Source organism: Castor canadensis, chromosome 6, assembly GCF_047511655.1.
Source record: "Castor canadensis chromosome 6, mCasCan1.hap1v2, whole genome shotgun sequence".
Taxonomy (NCBI): domain Eukaryota; kingdom Metazoa; phylum Chordata; class Mammalia; order Rodentia; family Castoridae; genus Castor; species Castor canadensis.
The window spans coordinates 76,464,176-76,482,618 of NC_133391.1; the positions used below are offsets into that span (position 1 = coordinate 76,464,176).

An 18,443-nucleotide genomic window follows, 5' to 3' on the forward strand; every position below is an offset into this window, starting at 1 on the left:
TAGGAGCATTTGATCCAACAATTCCCTCCTTTTTATCCATTTTCTATGATAAACTTGCATTTTGACCCCAGCTTCTGACATAGCAAACAGAACTGAGGAACCTGGATGAGGTTGAAAGAACAGGTGTCTAGCAGCAATCCCCTCCCTGCTAAAGGGCACTGGTAAAAAGGACAGCAGGAGTCATCCAGAGAAAAGGACTGGGGTAGAGCTCCCCATACTGCTGCCACCCAGTACACAGAAGTACATTTTCTTGAGTCAGACATGATGGCATGGACCTATAAACCCAACACTCAGGAGGCTAGGGCAAAAGGATCACGGATGCAAACCCAATCTGGGCTACAACAGTGAGTCTGAGATTAGCCCTGCCAAAAAAGAGACAAAAAAAAAAAAAAAGCCTTTTTTCACCCTAGTTCCCTTATACATACATGAAGAAAATTCAGTAAGACACTGGAGTTAAAAAAAAAAAAAAGGGACAGAAAGAAGAAAAATATTGCCAAATTGCAGCTTAATCCATAAGGCCTTTAACAAAAACTGAGAGAGAAAGGGTTCCATACAACTGCTGACTCAATTCTGGCTTCAGAGAGCTCTGACACCTCATGTTGGACCCTGCCCAACACCATCCACATCATGCCGAGAGAATCAGAGACAGATACGTGCAGAAATGGACTTACCAAGTACACTCTTGTGTTGACATTTATACTTCTGGCTTATAACTGGGGCCTGCAAAGTTACTGTTGCTTTGGGTTTTGTTTTCTTTTGTTGTTGTTGTTGTTGTTGTTTGTTTTCTCTTTTTTGAAACAGGGTCTCACTGAGTAGCCCAGGCTGGTCTTGAATTCTTGGGCTCAAGTGATCCTTCTGCCTCAGCCTCTTGAGGAGCTGGGGCTATAGGCACACACCACTGTGCCTGCTGATTAAGGTTTGTGCTCATGAAAAAGGAGAGGAAGTGCCAGAAAGTATTGGTGATGGGAGAAATGAGATAGAGACACCACAAGAGTTTAACTGTCCAAAAGCAACTCTCTACAACTTCTCAGGAAACTTCTGAAAGACAGAAAATAATTCAACTCCAGAAAGCATCTCTGATGCTTTCAATCTGATAGAGATCTGCAATGGAAGGCATGCCCTCTTCTAAACAGCCACACAAACACATGACCATCTCCAGGAACTACACATCTTATTGGCATCAAACTGGCTCCCCTTTCACACAAAAACATCTGAGACTCCTCCAAGAATGCCAGTAATATACATTCCCTGAATTCCATGACTACAACAGAGAAGAGAGGTGCCTACACAAGCTTAAAGTATTCAGATAGAAGATTTGTAATTGGGTTTGAGGAAGGCTTTCACAATTCCCTGTTGCTACCCAATTCTACCTATCTCCCAGGCTGCCCATTTCCCCTTCCCCTCCCACAGTTTAGGGCTAGAGCACTTTCTTTTCTTTATAAATTACATATACTTGTCTGGACTTAGAAGAGAAAGGAAAAATCAAGTCAGATGAACATGCAGAACAAGGTAATTAGCAACAAATAACAGCTAATACTTGCTGTGCACTTTTTATCTGCCATCCTGCCCAGCACTGCACATGTATTATCTCTTTGAATCCTCATAATAATCCTTTGAACTAGGTACTATTGCCACCTTTATTTTCCAGATGAGGATATCAAAGCTCTGTGAGATTAAGTAGCTTGCTGAAAGTCATATGGCTACCTGGCAGCAAAGTAAAAATTTGGACCCACATTGTCTGACTTGAGAACCAAAGGTGTAATCACTGAATTGCTTAAGAGATGTGGTTAGTTTCCATGAACTTTTGATTTAGGCTAAAGGAGTGTGCAGCCTCCAGGAACCATGGTGTAAAGGAGACACCTGCCACAAGAAGGCTTTCCAACTCTCCCAGATCATGAAGGAGCACAGAGCACATCCCAGGCAGTACTCAATCCCAGGACCTCTTACAGCTGGTGAAAAATGGCCACAGGTAAATTCCCCAAGGAGAGAGGGGATAAGTATTGGCTTGACAAAATGATGTGGCTTTTTTTTTTTAATAAGGAAGAGAGATTAAATGGCATTACATGAGTATCCTGCTGAGATTTAAGGATCTTGGTGCTAACATTGCTGATCCTGAACAGGTATCTCAAATAAGCTTAACACGTGAGCTTCACTGAAAGACTTAACCTGTTGCCAAGTAAAGAGTCTCAAAGAATTGGAATCTTGTCAGACTAGCTTAACACCATGAAATGGTATAACTTAATGAGAATCACAAAAATCTTTAGGAAGACAACACACAGCTCTCTCCTAGACTGATTTCACAAGCAGTTTGGTGTCTTTCTTAAGTGTGCACACACAGAAATAAGTGAAATGCTATAGTTAAGACCTTTTTTAAAAAAAAAGATATTTGAGTAAAACTTCTAACTCTACTCCTTTTGAATCATTGTATTAAGATTTTGAGAAAATAAAAAAAAACCTAACTATCAGATGCAATCATACTAAATTGAGACCATTTTCTTTAAACATCTACCCCTGCATCCTAAAGATATAACACATGTTCCTGATCATGGAAGGGTTAACATTAAAGCAAAACAAAACAAACCTAGTGATTCAGTACTGACCACAAAAGGTGGGGAGGTTGTAACTGACCCTGGCAAATCAGCAATGGCATAAAGTCTAATGAAAACTGGATATAGGTTGGGATGGAAAAGGGATGGAGGGAGGGAGAGAAAAGCTATGACTGAAAGGAAAAAGAAAGAAAACCAAATTCAGTAATATATGTTCCTGAGAAAAGTGTGACAGCTACTCACCTGTCTACTGCTTCTACATCAAAGCAAAACCTCTTCTCAATAGAGTCTGTTTTCCGCCGTGTGCAGGATTTGAGGGTGACGGATTCATCTTCTCCCTAGAAGAAACACACAGACTATCAAGGCAAGGCCAGCATGTGGGCTCAGTTCTTCTCTGGGACAAACACAGCACATAAACAGAGTTTCATTTCATCTTCTCAATCTGAGTGTTCACAACATTTGAGAGGGACAGCGATTAGTCTGCAGCTTCTCAGGCAAGAGCCTCCTGCAGCAAAAATTTGGAAGTCCTGTTATATTTAGAACCAAGTATGTTTAGTACTTGTGGATCATGATAGTACAGCACTGATCCACAGGACATGGCCTGTTGAAATCGTTCTAATCATGTTTAGTTTGCAGGTTTAATAAGAGTGGATGAAGACAATGCCCTTCTAACTGAGCTTCTGTGATCTTGGGTCAGTCATCATTTCTTTAAGAGTATCTTCCTAGCCCAGGTCAAAGATCCCAATATGTATTCATATAGCACCAATCACAGCTGAAACCTGCCAGTGATGCATGAAATAATTAAAATAATGTCTCTCTCCCCATTAGACTGTAAACTCCCTAAGGACAAGAGACTCTGTTTTTGATTACTCTTGTGTCACCTGAGCTCAACCAGGTCCTGGATGGAATAGATATACAATAAACTATTTAACCGTTTTATCGACAAATTTGATAAACTGCATATGTTTAGTGTTATACAATTAATATATTTTGACATCTATTGCACCCATGAAACCATAACTGTATGTGTGCTAACAAACATTTCCATCAAACCTAAAACTTTACTTATGTCCTTTAGTAATCCATCCCGTCTCCCATTTCATCCCCAGGCAACCACTGTATCTGCTCTGTCACTACAGATTAGTTTGCAACTTCTACATTTTATAAAAATGGGACAACAAAATATGTATTTTTTGCTAAGTATAATTCTTTTGTGTTTCATCCATGTTGCATCAAAAGTTTATTTTTATTGCCGGGTAGTATTCCACTGTATACATGCATGTGACAATTTTATCTCATAGTATTAATTCATTGCCTAGAAACACAGACGCTGCTATCCCTGACTTCTCTTTCTGTCACTAAGGAATTCGTTGGGGTTCCTGTTTCTCCTGCCTTTGTCAATCTTTTTTCTAAGCTAATGAGGAAATTAACAAGCTTGCCTGGTTTGTTGAAATGTGACCACATAAGGTAAATGTAACTATCCACTAACATCAGAATAGCACACAAAACACAGAAGACTTAGGAAGAAACAGTTTGTATTCTGAAGCCTTCCATCTATTGTCTTTTATTGAATAGAAAAGATTGATTTCTCAGGTTGAGAACTGTTCTTTCTTCACTTTGTAAGACAAATGAAGTGTTAAAGTTATAGGAGGCCATTGTTTTGGACTAAGGCTCCTGCACTGATCCCAAAAGGCCAGACTGAAAATCAACATGGGAGTCACCCTTGCAAATGTTCCCATTACCAAACCAAAACTAAACTGTTTATCTAACCTCCCAAGGAACCAGGAGAAGTGAGAGCAAATAGCCAAACTGCCCAAACAGGCTCTTTCCATTGGCACGATAGCAAAGTTCCCTCTGCCTTCATCGTTACACAAAAAAAAAAAAAAGGGAACCTGATGTTAACCAATCAGTTATTTTTCTATTGTGTGTCTCCTGTTCCCTCTTTACAAGGAAAGTAACTTCATTTTGTTGTTTGTGGTATTAGAGATCAAACCTAGGGCCTCGTACATGCTAGGCAAGTGCTCTACCACTGAGCAACACTCCCAGACCTAGGAAAATAACTTTGAAATGACCAGTTCATTTTGTGCTCTGTTTCTGCTTTCTTCAGTCTCTCTCTGTCTTTAGACCAACTTCTTCTGCTTACCTCATTGAAATACTTTTTTAAAATTTTACGTCATAAAGTGTTCCCCAATTCCAGAATCAAAAATAAAGACAATTAATATCTTTAAATTGTTCTAATTATGTCCTTTAATAAGCATAAACACCCAAACATAAGAGATTCTGGTCTTGTTAATGTCTAACTATATTTCAGATTTAATAGCTGTGGACCAGCTTCTACTGTGAAAGCTTATATGAGGTACCATGGAGAAATGGGAGAGAATGAGGGTTTATAAACGATCAACAAACACAAGCAGAAAAAGGAAGATCCTGTTGCCAGGATGACCATGCTACAATCAGGAAAAATCTATAATGATCTGTTCTTATGGACTTAAAAGAGTCCTGTGCGTCTTAGAGGAACAAAATGGAAGCCAATGTGGCTAGAAGCCCAGAGTAGGCAAAATGCAACAAAAGGGGGTTGGAAGAAAGCAGAGGCCAGACTATACAGGCTACATAGAGGATAGATATAGATAACCATACTAAAAAAATAGAAAATTATAACCGTAACAGTGAGAGAGAAGGTGGAGAGAGGGTGGAGGGAGGGAGAGAAGGAACGAGGGAGGGAGGGAGGGAAGTAGGGAAGAAGGGAGGAAGAGAGAAAGAGAGAGAGACAGCCATAAAAGCTGAAATGAAAAGACTTGAGGGGGTCAGGAAAGTTGGGGATGACTTTCTTAAGCTGGGATTGGAAGGATTCACAAGAGATAAAAAGAGAAGAAAAGAGCAGGGGGTAGAGAGCAACAGGTGGAAAGGCCCTGTGAGAAGGGTCCTGTGCGTCTTAGAGGAACAAAATGGAAGCCAATGTGGCTGGAAGCCCAGAGTAGGCAAAATGCAACAAAAAGGGGTTGGAAGAAAGCAGAGGCCAGACTATACAGGGTTTTGGTTTGTATCCTAACAAAAGCAGGAAAGAAATGAAGGGCTTCATTCTGAACTGCTCCAGACAGCAGATGGTGCCTCTCTCAAAGGGTAGGATACAGGGGAATTCTTAAACCACACACAAGGACAGTTCTCCAAAAGAATGGAGCAAATCTGCTCACAAGTCCAAAAAAATAATCCAAATGAAAAGGAAGGTGAAGAGACCAAAAAGGGTAGGCAAGAGTCACATTAGAAAAGAAAACACCTGACTAGCTGTGTTAAATCTACCTCCAGCTCCCAGGAGAACTCTGTAGAAACATGGATGCTTACACATCACATGACTGTCTGTACAAACCAAGTGGTGTTGACCACTAGATATCTGGTTCTCCTATTTCCTCTACTGGGAAGCTGAGGAAACAGGGTGACAACAGGGAAAGTACATGGCTTCAGAAGTAGGAGATTCCAACCCCAGCATGAAGATTCAGTATTAGTTCTAGAACACATTAGTCACTTGACCTGAGAAGTCAGTAGATTTCTTTGACCCTCAAACCCCCTTTGTAAAAGGAGAAACTGGATCAAATAAGAAAATAGAAGATTATAAAATCTTATAGAATGTTATTAAATGTAATATAAATTAAGGAATTATTATTAAGAAAATGACTTATTGTAGTATAAAAGTCAATCACTTTTTGGCTTTTTGGCTAAGATCAAGTATACTAACACACTTTAGTACACTGACTCACCAATGTCAGGCTCTGTCCCAAAAAGTTGATCTGCACTAACCTCTTATCCAGTGAGGTATATTTACTAGGATCTCACAGAAGTCTCTGGAAACATAAACCCCCACCATAATTGGTCTCTAACCTTAACTTTCAAATGTGGTAAGAGAGTGGAGAAAATATAACAGAGTACATTAAAGACCTGGAAAGTTCAAGATAAAAAGCCCCAAAATAAAGCCTGTGGTAAAGAATAATTCAGTGAAGCTGATTTCTTGAAGCAGTAAAAGTTGGAAAAAGACTATAACTCAATCCAAGGAAAGTAGAACTCCATTTCATGAACTAGGGTACTATTTACTTAGATTTTTAACATTCCTTCTAACTGTAATTTCTCTGTTTGAACATGTTTGTTTTCCTGAGATCCTCTACATTATATATATCCTACCTCTGCCAAGAAATATTAAAAGGGCTTTGTTGTTGCTTGGACACAGGGAAGAAACAGAGATGCTGATAAACTTCTCTATTGTGACAGAAGTAAAAAAAAGCCAGGAAGAAAAGTTGGAAGTGGAAGAACACAAAGGGCACAGCACAGCTAAGTATCTACAGTAACAACAGCAGCACCTAACCGCACTGATCCAGGCAGGTCTGATATCAAAGCCAGTGCTCTCTACTTCTGCACTTTGATGTCCCACATGTTAACCCAACACAGTACACAAAAATGCGCCATGGAGAGGATCAAGGTTGGAGGGCTAGTAGAGTACTAATTTATCAACAGACTTGATCCAACTAAAAAATTACTTACATTGAAGATAGAACCAGAGAAATTATTCACATGTAGTCCAAAGATTCAGAGAGATGAAAAATTCACGGCTTAGGAATGTAGCTCAGGAGCAAAGTACTTGCCAAGTATGTACAAGGCCTTATGTTTGATCCCCAACACCACTTTAAAAAATGGGATGAAAAACAAAATTCTTATTAAGATTATTAAAATAATAATCTAGAAGGAAATAATAGTAAGAATATTAAGAATAGTAAGAATAGTAAGAATAGTAAGAATGAAGAAGAGACAAAATTCAAAGTGATAATCAGTAAGAATTTTTCATTGTTATTGAAAAACAAGGCTAGTGAAGTGGCTAAAGTGGCAGAGCACCTACCTAGCAACCACAAGACCCTGAATTTAACCCCCAGTACCACCCACCCTGCAAAAGAATACATATATATATTTTTTTAAGCTGAGAATGTGGCCCAAGTGCTGCCTAGCAATGCCTAGCAAGCATGAGGCCTGCGTCCAAGCCCCAGTACCATCAAAAAATTTTTTGAAAAAGTCAAGAAAAGCCAAAAATGTCTTAGCAATGGATTTTTTTTTTAAATTCAAATCCAGGACTATCATAATGAAATGCAGAAGACTATCAGGGAAAGACAAGAAGGCAGTAAAAGAACACAGACTGAAATGGCAGATCACCTCCATAGGAAATGCATAGGACTGCTGAGTGAATATCCAACAGACTCACTGGCAGGAGGCAAGACGCAGTAGCTCTGTACATGAGAAGAATGCTGAGGAAATCAAGAAGTGTCCTGATACTTTCTTCTAAAGATGGCTACGGAATATCTTCCATGGCACATGCTCTTCATATCATGAGATGCTGGTACTTCTACCATCAAGAAATAGGGTCTACGTCCTCTCCCATTGAAACTGTTCAGATTTTGAGAAACTTTCAAACAAAAGTAAGGCTAATGATTTCTGAAGTTAAGAAACAGGGCATTATCTGCTTTAACTCCACCTATAGATACCTTTGAGGTCATCCTTTGTCATTGATGCTGTGAGGATGCACAAACTAACCCATGTAGAGACCAGAGGGACAGGCCTTGAGACCACTCAGAGACAGAGGGAACAAGCAGGGAAAAAGAACAGAGAGAGGTTTACCTGAGCAGCCCTGAGCTGCTTCAAACCATTGTTCCTGCTCTAGCTACCATCTAATTGGAAGTTTATGAAAAGTGAGTCTTAACCACCCATCCAAATGCTCCCCAAATTCCTGGCCCACAGAACTTGTGAGAACTACTAAAATGACTAGTGTGGTTTTAGAAGTTGCTACGTTTTGGGGTGACTTGTTATACAGCAATACATAACTGGGACATCTACAGTGCCAACTGGCAACTCTCCAGAAATCATGTAAGAGTGACACTAATCAGTTTCACAGGATGAAGTCACTCCTAACTTTTTAGCATCTTAAAACATGTGACACGTTTAATATTATTGCATATATGTGAAATGCAAGAATCTTTCTTGATTACAGTGCCTAATATAAGTTAGAGCTAAGAATATTATTTCAGTCATCTTCAGAGTACTATGCCTCCTGAAGGTAATGTATAAAAATTAAAAGAATTACAGTAAAACATTGAAACTGTTAATTTATATATACATTATAATCATTATCTGCCACCCAAGAAAATCAAGCATGAAATTTTTAAAAATGAACTCACCCCCTTTCCTCCTGACTTTTGATCAAATGGAACCATGGTGATTTGTTTGGAATCCCGTTGGTATGTACAGTAGTGCTTCACCCAGGAAGTTCCAAAGTGACCTGCAAGGTAATACTGCCCATTAAACATCCACATGCTTCCACTGTAGTCGTGCATCACTAACTGCAGAAACACACAGTCTGCAGCCCACAGCCCATAATGCTCATCTACCCTTACACTGATTTAGGGGCAATGTATTCTCCATACCAGCTAAGCTGAAATAGACAGAAAATCTGATCCCATAGGCTGGAAATGGAACCAAGCCAAGGTTTCCCCCAGAGATTCAATAACCCTATTTTCCACTAATGCTATAGCCAGTGGGTCTTAAAATATAAGGGAAGTAGAGGTTCCCTGGGGAAATTAATTCATGTTCCCATCATCAATCTCTGTTTAAAGTTTCCATTCTCTTCCCTGACAGGAGTAAGATGACTGAGGAAAGAACACAGAAAAGCTCCTCCAAGTGCTTGTTACCATTCCCATCTGGGAGCAGCTTCCCACACAGCTGCTCAGTGACATCAAGGGTTCTGACCTACTTCCAAATCCCTAATTTTTATTTTAGCAGAACTCAAAAAGATCTGAAAAGCAGACAAGGAAACCTCAGAGACACAAGAGATGCAGAATGAAAGTGACAGAATCACCAATGTTAAGTCTAACAAAGGATGTGACTGCTGACTGACAAGAAGGTGTAGCATGCAAGTCCTTTCCATGGCTGCTATGCTCAGGGTGGACTATACACAGCCATAGGAAGAACACAGGAGGCTCAAGGGTAGAGGAACAGTAGGAAGGAAACCACAGAGCCTCAGAGAATTCTAAGGGCCAGGAGAATTCCCGTGCAAACAAAACAGAATAGGTCACTCAGAGGTAGACAAAATGTTGTGGACATCACCTTTCCCTTTGTAACCTACACCACAGAATAACTGTCACTCTCCTAGGTTCAGAGCAGCAGGAGGCCAGGCACTGACAGATGCACTGTCTGCTTTCTGAGGATTTGAGTGTGCCCGGCCATTGGCAGGCAGAGCACTTACGTTTCTCCTGCACATACAGGTACCCTTCCATGGTATAGGGGCTGATGGTCTTGTGTTCGAGGGGGTTCTCCTTCATCTTCTTCATCAGTGATTCCACTTCTGACCTGGTGCCTTCAAAGCGGTTTCTTGTCTAAGACGAAAGGAATTTGACTTAAGTCAAAGAAATGGAACCAATGGAATTTCTGTTCAACAATTCAGAAGATCAGCCTAATACAGATTTTGGATCTAAAGTCAGACAAAGGGCATTGAAACCAAGACACTGGGCTAATATTCACTTATAAGCAGTTTACTTTGGCTTTACAGTCCCATATCTGAATGATTCTCAACCATCCAAATCACCTACAAAACTTGTAGAAGATTCAAATGCCCAGCCTTTACTCCTAAGATCAACTGACAACCTTTGGGCCCAGGAGCATGCATCTTAAATAAGCATGCCAGGCAATTCTGATCCAGATGGTCCAGGGCCTGTCCGCCTTCACTTATCCAGTTACAGGGAACATGACTCATTTTTTTTTTTTTTTGGGGGGAAAGAAATTTATTTCACAGTTATTTCTACATGAAATCAGGAAAATAAATCTGTTTTTATTACTAGGACAAAATTACTGAGACAAGCTAATTATAAGAAAGCAGTATATTTACACAAAATTCTGAAAATACAATGGTCTAGCCCTTGTATCATTTCAAGTCTGGTGAGAGCCCTCTTGGTTGTATCATATCATGGTCTGTTGAAACAGCAAACCTGAGAGTCTGGGGTCACACAATCCCTTCTGAAGGTATGCACCCATTGACCTACTGACCTCCCACTTAGCCACAGCTCTTACACATTCTACCTCATTTCAACATCACCACGTGGAGGACCAAACTTCCAACACACCCATAATATTTCATATCAATATTTAATATTTTATATTATATAGGAGAAAGTTCTCTGAAATGAGAGAAGAATTTGTGTGTGGTGGCTGTTGAATGGAATATTCTGTTGAGCTTTGTAAATCCATCTGATCTATGGTGTCATTTAATTATAAAATCCCTTATTGAGTTTTTGTCTGAATGACCTAAATGTTGGTGAGAACAGCATCTTAAGGTCACCCATTACTACAGTATTGGAATCTATCTGTGCTTTGAAGTCCAGTAGTGGTTTTATGAAATTTTGTTCACTGAAAGTTGGTACATATATGTTTATGACTGTTACTTCCTTCTAATGGATTGTTTTATTTATCAATGTGAAGTGACCTTCTTTGTCTCTTCTGACTAATTTGGGTTTGAAATCTACTTTTTCAGATATAAATATAGCCAATTCTGCTGTTTCAGGGTCCAGTTCTTTAGAAAATCTTTTTCCATTCTTTCACTTGGAGCCTGCGTTTATCTTCTCCTGTGAGTTACATTTCTTGTAGAAGTAGTTGAATCTTGTTTTGTAATCTACCCCACCCACAGACAGGTTCCACTCTCAAAGGGGAGCTGCTGCACTCAAGGCCATCCCCTCCCCCAGGGCAGCTTACACCCCTGGTTTCTACCCAGCCCTAAAGCCCCCTCATCCATACCCCACAGCATCGACTGAGGCCTCTGCTGTACCTGACCACAACTCAACATCCCACCCCATCCTGTACTCATTCATTCAAAGGGTTCTTACTACCTTCACCCCCATAAACCTGTTGCACACACATCTCCACTTCAAAGTGGGCCTTCAGAAGAACCCAGCCGGAGAGGAAGCCATGCTTTGTGAAACCTTTTCTGACACTGCAACTTCCTAATCTCTGAGACAACACATAAGCTCCAGGATTCTAAAAGCCATCCAGAAACACCTGGGTTGATTTCCTACAAAGGAGCACCCACAGAAAATATGAAGACCAGCATGGTCAATTCTACAGTGAAGAGGATGGCTTGACCCTGGTGCATGCTACCAAAACACCTAAGGAGGAGTCTGCACACCCAGTGGTCCTGAGTTTAAACATGTGTCCCTATCCCCTGGACACATGTTCTAAGGTGTGAAATGCACAGAAGGGAGGATGGACTGGGCTGGGTTGGGCTTTCAACCACCAAAGGAAATCCTGACTCTGTTGCAACAGATTTAAATCAGCAACAGCACTTCCAAAAACATAACTAGTGTTTTGAAAATACTAGAGCTGAGCGGATGGTGCCTGGGCCATGCACTCTAGAAATGCCTGCCCCAGCTGCCCTCTGAACCCAAGCAAGACATACCCTCCCCATCTAGTTCCAACCCACACAGGCAGCTGTAGGGCAACCAGACCCATATTTTGCTTTTCCTTTCCTTAACCAGAGAAAGAAAGTCTGTCCCTATACCTACTTACGTTCTGTATGCTGATGGTCAACTGTGTCTTAAAGTCACCAAAATCCTTGGCCAGTTCATAACCATGGTGATAGAAAGTGAAAAGTCCTTGGAGGAAGGCCAGCAGCTGTGATGAAGGAAGAAAGGCAGTGGTCACATAAGCAGGTGAAAGAGCAATTATATAGCTGGATGTGAGTTGCCAAGACTGGCTTGAAAGTCTAGAATAGAGGAATAATGGCTAACATATTCTGAGCACCACTGTGTGCCAGACAAGAGCCCTTCTGTGCCCTGTCTCACTGAATATTCACAACAGCCTATGATTTAAGTACCCATTTTAATAATGAGGAAGCAAATTCAAAGGGGTTAAGTAACATGCCCCAGAACACACAGTAAGTAGCAGCCAGGATTTGAAACCAGGTCTCCTCATTGAAAATACCACATGATTACCCTGTGAGCCTCAACACCTCCTAAGAACATTATTTCTTCAGAAACTAAAGACCAAGGCTCCAATTCACTTGCCTTTTAGAAAATTTGTAATATTAGGTCATATGCAGAAGAGGAAGGGAAGATAGGGAGTTGGTCCTTTCTGAGTATGCAGCCCCACAGGCAAATCAAATCAAAGAAAATCATCCAAAGTAGACATCAGCTATGGCCTGTTTCTGGCTTTCCCTAAAATACCCAAAAGTAAGCACTATGTACTCCTTTACTAAAACGTCCCACATTGTAGCTGTGGTGGTTTCCCTCCATTCTCATCTAAATTCCCTTTGCTAAAGGTAAGTTTATCACTGTTTAGTCTCATACACAGTGAACAGTGAAAATATCCACTCACACAATTGTTATAACATGCCTTCACGTACTGAATAACCTTCAGGGTAAGCCCAAACCAGCATATCAGTGAGCTCTATACTGGGTAGTCAAACCCAGATTATAAGAACATGGTACCCTGCCTTCCCATTGCCACTGTTCCCAGCGTAACTGCCCACTTAAGATTCTCATAAGAGGCACTGCTGGATCCTCAGGCTATAAAAACATTTAGTAGTACCATATACATCCCTGACATAAATCAATGAATGACGGTCAGCCACACAGAGTCACCAAAAACTAATAATGAACTCTTGCCTTTAAAGATGGCCAAAGTCTTTGTGCTTACTCTCTATAACTTTTTTTCCTAGGAGGAAGGTACAGACCTTTCCTTCTAGATGGCTTCAATAACAAAGCTCTTCTGCTGAACCTAGTCCCAGTATCCACAATGAAAACTGTTCTTTCCTCTTATCTCTGCAGCTAAATTTCAGGTCATTCCTCCTATTAACTCTGACTTTCCTTCACTTGAAGTAAACAGGACCCCTACAGCTGAGGGTAACTAAATATTCTCAAATAGCTCTCTAAAATGCCAGCTGAACATATCCAGAAGTGCTCCCAAGACAGAGTTACTAATTCTTATTTTGGTTTTCTCTTTCTTCAGTCTCATGCCTTAAATGTGCATTTTTATAAGGGAAGCGATTCCTTTGGATATTGTCATTTTAGGCCCATTTTCCCTTCCTTCCCCTCTCACAGCATCTTTTCTACCTTCCTCCATACTACCTGAACCTTTGAACCTGTTACCCAGTGTGAAATGGAAGTCCACTCTTCAGGGGGCGGGCAGAGGCCCACGAAAGGATTCCAGAGATGGAGGACCTGTCTGCTTCAAAGAAATGCTTCTACTCAAACACAAACAAGAAGAGCTTGTGAAGACCCCTTATTATCAGATAGGAGGAGTCAGTTCCAAATCTCAGTGTAACAAAGGAAAAGCCTTCCCCGACTCCCTTTGCCTTTTTCTTATTATCATCCTCAGAGAATAACTATAAGCAAAACCTATTTCTACTTCTTGGCTGATAATGTTAATAATTTTTAAAAGAAATTTTACAGCAAAATTGGGTCTGCTCAAGTTAGTGCTGGGTGCACTATCTGATAAATTTAGGTTGTCACTACTCACAGAACAAAATTACTGTTATGTGTTGAACTGTGTGCCCCTAAAAAAAAAGATACCTTGAGGTCCTAATCCCCAATAGCTCAGAATGTGGCTTAACTTGGAAATAGGATCTTCACAGATGTAATCAAGTTAAAATAAGGTCATTAGGTCATGATAATACTTTTATAAGAAAAGATTCATATTCTTATAAAAAGGGGGAAATTTGGACCCAGAGACAGACATGCACAGAAGGAAAATGTCCATACAAATATGGAGGAATGTAGCAAAACATTTATAAGCCAAGGAATACTAAAGATTGTAGATAAATTACCAGAAGCTAAGAGAGGAAAAGAAAGATCCTTTCTCTATAAGCTTTAGAGGAACCATGGCCCAACCAACACCTCAATTCAGACTCTTAGCCCCTAGATCTGTGACAGAATAGATTTCTATTGAGTTAAGTTGCCTCGTTCGTGGTACTTTGTTACAGCAGCTCCTGCAAACAAATATAGCTATCAAGAACCCTTACTCATGCAACAAAGAGCAAAGGCAGCAGAAGAGTGATGAAAAGCTGGGCTAGGTAAGCCACGTGACTCTCTTTAACTCACCTTTTTTTTTTTTAAATTTCTTTTATTCATATGTGCATACAATGTTTCGGTCATTTCTTCCCTCTTCCCCCCAACCCTCTTTAACTCATCTTTAACAGTAGGGTGATAATGATATCTATTAGTACACAGTAGTAGTGGAGGTTAATTCCGATCATCATTGGGATAGGCTTAGCACGTGAGTACTAACAGGAGCTGTTCCACAAGAGAGAAAAATAATCAGACTGCACTGTGGTCCAGGCCAGACTGGGCAGAGGAAGGCCCTGAACAGGATGCAAGAGACAACAGGGAAAGAATGAAAAGCTGCAATGGGACAAAAAAGTGGAAAAGGAGGGGAACGAAAAGCACCAAGAAATACTGAGGAGATAAAACTCAGAGGATGTGGTACTGATGAGCAAGAAGAATGAGTTCTCTGTAGCAATAACCAACCTTCAGTTCAAGGAACAGAGGGAATATGGATTCAGCTTCATTTTGAATGACATAATGTAGGTAAAGTGCTTACCACAGAACATGACATGTTTTCAATTAAGACCAACAATTGTTGTTTCATGTTCTACCTTTGTGCAATCTAGGCCAACAGTTCAAACTGTACCATGCAGCAGAATCTCCTGGCAGACTGACTAAAATACAGATTACTGGGCCACCCTTAAATTTCAGAACTGGAGTAAAGTCTGACCACTTGTATTTCTAACACTTTGAGAAACAATGATCTCATCATTAGCCGTTTCACTACATGAATGTTTATGAATTGTTTACTTCTGAAATTTTCACGTGGTATTTCCAGACCACAGCTGACAGTGGGTAGATGAAGCCATGAATAAGTGGAGACTACTATATCTTCATCTTGCCCCACCCCCTGAAGCCACTGATTTGCTTAGAGGCTGAGGTGTTCAGAGACAAGAACTTCCACAGTGTGAAGGTCACACATCTCAATCCTCAGTCAACTCATCTAAGTTTGGATAAACCGCTGTCACTTTTTCTTTGAGATTGAAAATTTCTTCCCACTAGCTCTCCTATATGACCTAAAAATTATTTGCAAACCCACAATGATTTTCTACTCTTAAAATCCCTCTGGCACTTCTCTACCTTCTATCCTTTCCAAGTTGTCACAGAACTGCTTGCTACCTTGGCTAGCTCTCCACTGTAGACATCCTGCTTCCCCAAGAAAGTTGTGAGCTCCTCAGACACAGCACCTGAGATGTTAGCATTTTCTATGCTAGTCAGTGAACACATGCTTTTAGACCTACTGTGACTATTTATATTTAAAAAGGCAGGCCTGATTAATATTGGCACTTGATTCATCTGTTCATACTAAAAACTTTTTCAATGAATGGTAATCAGGTTCTGTTCTAAGCACCTTACATTGATCAACTCAGCCAATCCTCTTGGCATCTTTATAAAGTAGGTGGTACCACTGACGAATGGATTAAGAAAATGTGGTATCTATACACAATGGAATTTTATGCAGCCATGAAGAAGAACAAAATGTTATCATTCGCTGGTAAATGGATGGAATTGGAGAACATCATTCTGAGTGAGGTTAGCCTGGCCCAAAAGACCAAAAATCGTATGTTCTCCCTCATATGTGGACATTAGATCAAGGGCAAACACAACAAGGGGATTGGACTTTGAGCACATGATAAAAGCGAGAGCACACAAGGAAGGGGTGAGGATAGGTAAGACACCTAAAAAACTAGTTAGCATTTGTTGCCCTTAACACAGAGAAACTAAAGCAGATACCTTAAAAGCAACTGAGGCCAATAGGAAAAGGGGACCAGGAACTAGAGAAAAGGTGAGATCAAAAAGAATTAACCTAGAAGGTAACACCCACGCACAGGAAATTAATGTGAGTCAACTCCCTGTATAGCTATCCTTATCTCAACCAGCAAAAACCCTTGTTCCTTCCTATTATTGCTTATACTCTCTCTACAACAAAATTAGAGATAAGGGCAAAATAGTTTCTGCTGGGTATTGGGGGGGGAGCGGGAGGGGGCGGAGTGGGTGGTAAGGGAGGGGGTGGGGGCAGGGGGGAGAAATGAACCAAGCCTTGTATGCACATATGAATAATAAAAGAAAAAAATAAATTAAAAAAAATAAAGTAGGTGGTATTATTATCTCCATTTTGTAGATGAGGAAAGTAAGACACAGAGAACTTTGCCCAAATACAAAGCTAGTAAATGGTGAGGCTGGAATTTCAGGCAGCACCATTAACCATCATGCTAATGCCTCTGAGAGGGAAAACTCCACTGACATACTACAAGAAAATGCCAGGAAATGGAATGGCAAATCTTTGTAGGTTTCTTTAAATTTTTAAAAAAGAAAAAGGGGAAGGACAAAGAAAAGCAGGAAAGGAGAAGAGAGGAGGAAAACCCAGTCAGATGAGCAAAGCCATCCAGCTAAGCCCAGAACAGATTACATGAAGATGCATGAGAAATAAATGTCTATTATGTCTGAGGTTTATGGCTGTCACTCAGCAAAAGCTAACAAATATAATATCTGATTTGCTAGGTACACCTACTAAGAGATCAAAGTGAATAACAAAAAACTCACCTTAAAAGTCAAATGGGTCAATTAGAATAAAACTCATCAAAAGCAAGCAATTACAGGGTTGACGGAGTGGCTCAAGTGGTAGAGCACCTGCCTAGCAAACATGAGGCCCTGAGTTCAAACCCCAGCATTGCCAAAAAAAAAAATTATAGAGTAATATTAATCAATAGATAAATAAAAGTTATTAGAACTGCACTGTCCTTTTTGTCCAGAAATTCTACTAAAAGCAAATAAAAAATCATGCAAAAGGCTAGTTCCAGATGACAGCATTTAAATTCTCACCCTGACCACAGTAAAGGAGTCCTGAGCAAACCTGTGATGGGAGGCTAGCTTTAACACTTCTGGGCCCTCAGCAGGAAATGATGAGGCTGCTTCCTCTGGTGTGCTACTCACTTCCCACAGATCCACAGAAGGATGGGACTGTTACCTGAGACCTTGAACAATACCCATCACTGGACTCTAATATTCAGGTAAAAAGACTGAGAGGATTAAGGAATTTAAGGAATCTGTCTTAAATGAAATGGCTAGGAATAGAATCCCAAGATCACAGTTCCAGCACAGGAGAAGACAGACACAAAGACTCCAAACCTAATTGGAGTCTTGATGAAACTACTTGGCTAAAAAAAAATCCCACTCGTTTATCAATTAGAAATGGGACGTAGAACACACTTTATTTTTTAAGTGATCATTTTCTTTCAGTTTCTTATAATTTTTTTGTTTCTTGCTTAAGAAAATTACCCTTTCTTAAATCTAATAAGGTCAGATTTTATGTGTACAGAGACCCCAGGCTTGAGTCTAAATCAGAGACTACATTTTGGCTAAAAAATCAAAGGTTGGAAGAGTTCTAAACTGAGGCCTATGTTATTCTGGTGTTTTCATGAAGTCTTCCTGTTGTGGATTCTGAACAACAGTGCCACAAGAGGTAAAGCAGTGCCATACCTGAAGGAAACCACAACCATACTGGTATGGACTAAAATATGGTCTGACGTTTTTCCACAATGCAGTCTTTCATGCCCAAGTCCAAATTCCATCATGGTCCTCTCAGCATAATCTCTGTGAAGCTCTAGTTATAACAAATCCACCTTGAGAAACGGTTTTATATATCCTCTTTTGATACCTGAATGGGGTAGGAGGGAACCTGAACCTAGAGATAAAAAGAGAAAGGTACTGTATACACCCTGCTATTTCCTAGGGTTACTTCTATGTTGAATTATTTGAGAGGAAGGGTGTGAAAAGCAGGAAA

At 40.2% G+C, this 18,443-nt stretch overlaps 1 protein-coding gene across 10 annotated transcripts in view; it reads right to left on the minus strand.

Annotated features, from left to right (window-relative positions):
- The window catches only part of Arhgap26 (Rho GTPase activating protein 26), a 416,522-nt gene that overhangs the window by 266,849 nt on the left and 131,230 nt on the right, over positions 1-18,443 (minus strand). For all 10 annotated transcript variants that reach the window (XM_074076754.1, XM_074076748.1, XM_074076752.1 and 7 more), the window contains 4 exons: positions 12,126-12,230; positions 9,817-9,946; positions 8,753-8,853; positions 2,790-2,884 (listed from right to left, as the gene is read on the minus strand). In XM_074076754.1, the coding sequence (XP_073932855.1) occupies positions 2,790-2,884; positions 8,753-8,853; positions 9,817-9,946; positions 12,126-12,230 (431 nt within the window). The remainder of the gene's footprint in view (positions 1-2,789; positions 2,885-8,752; positions 8,854-9,816; positions 9,947-12,125; positions 12,231-18,443) is intronic.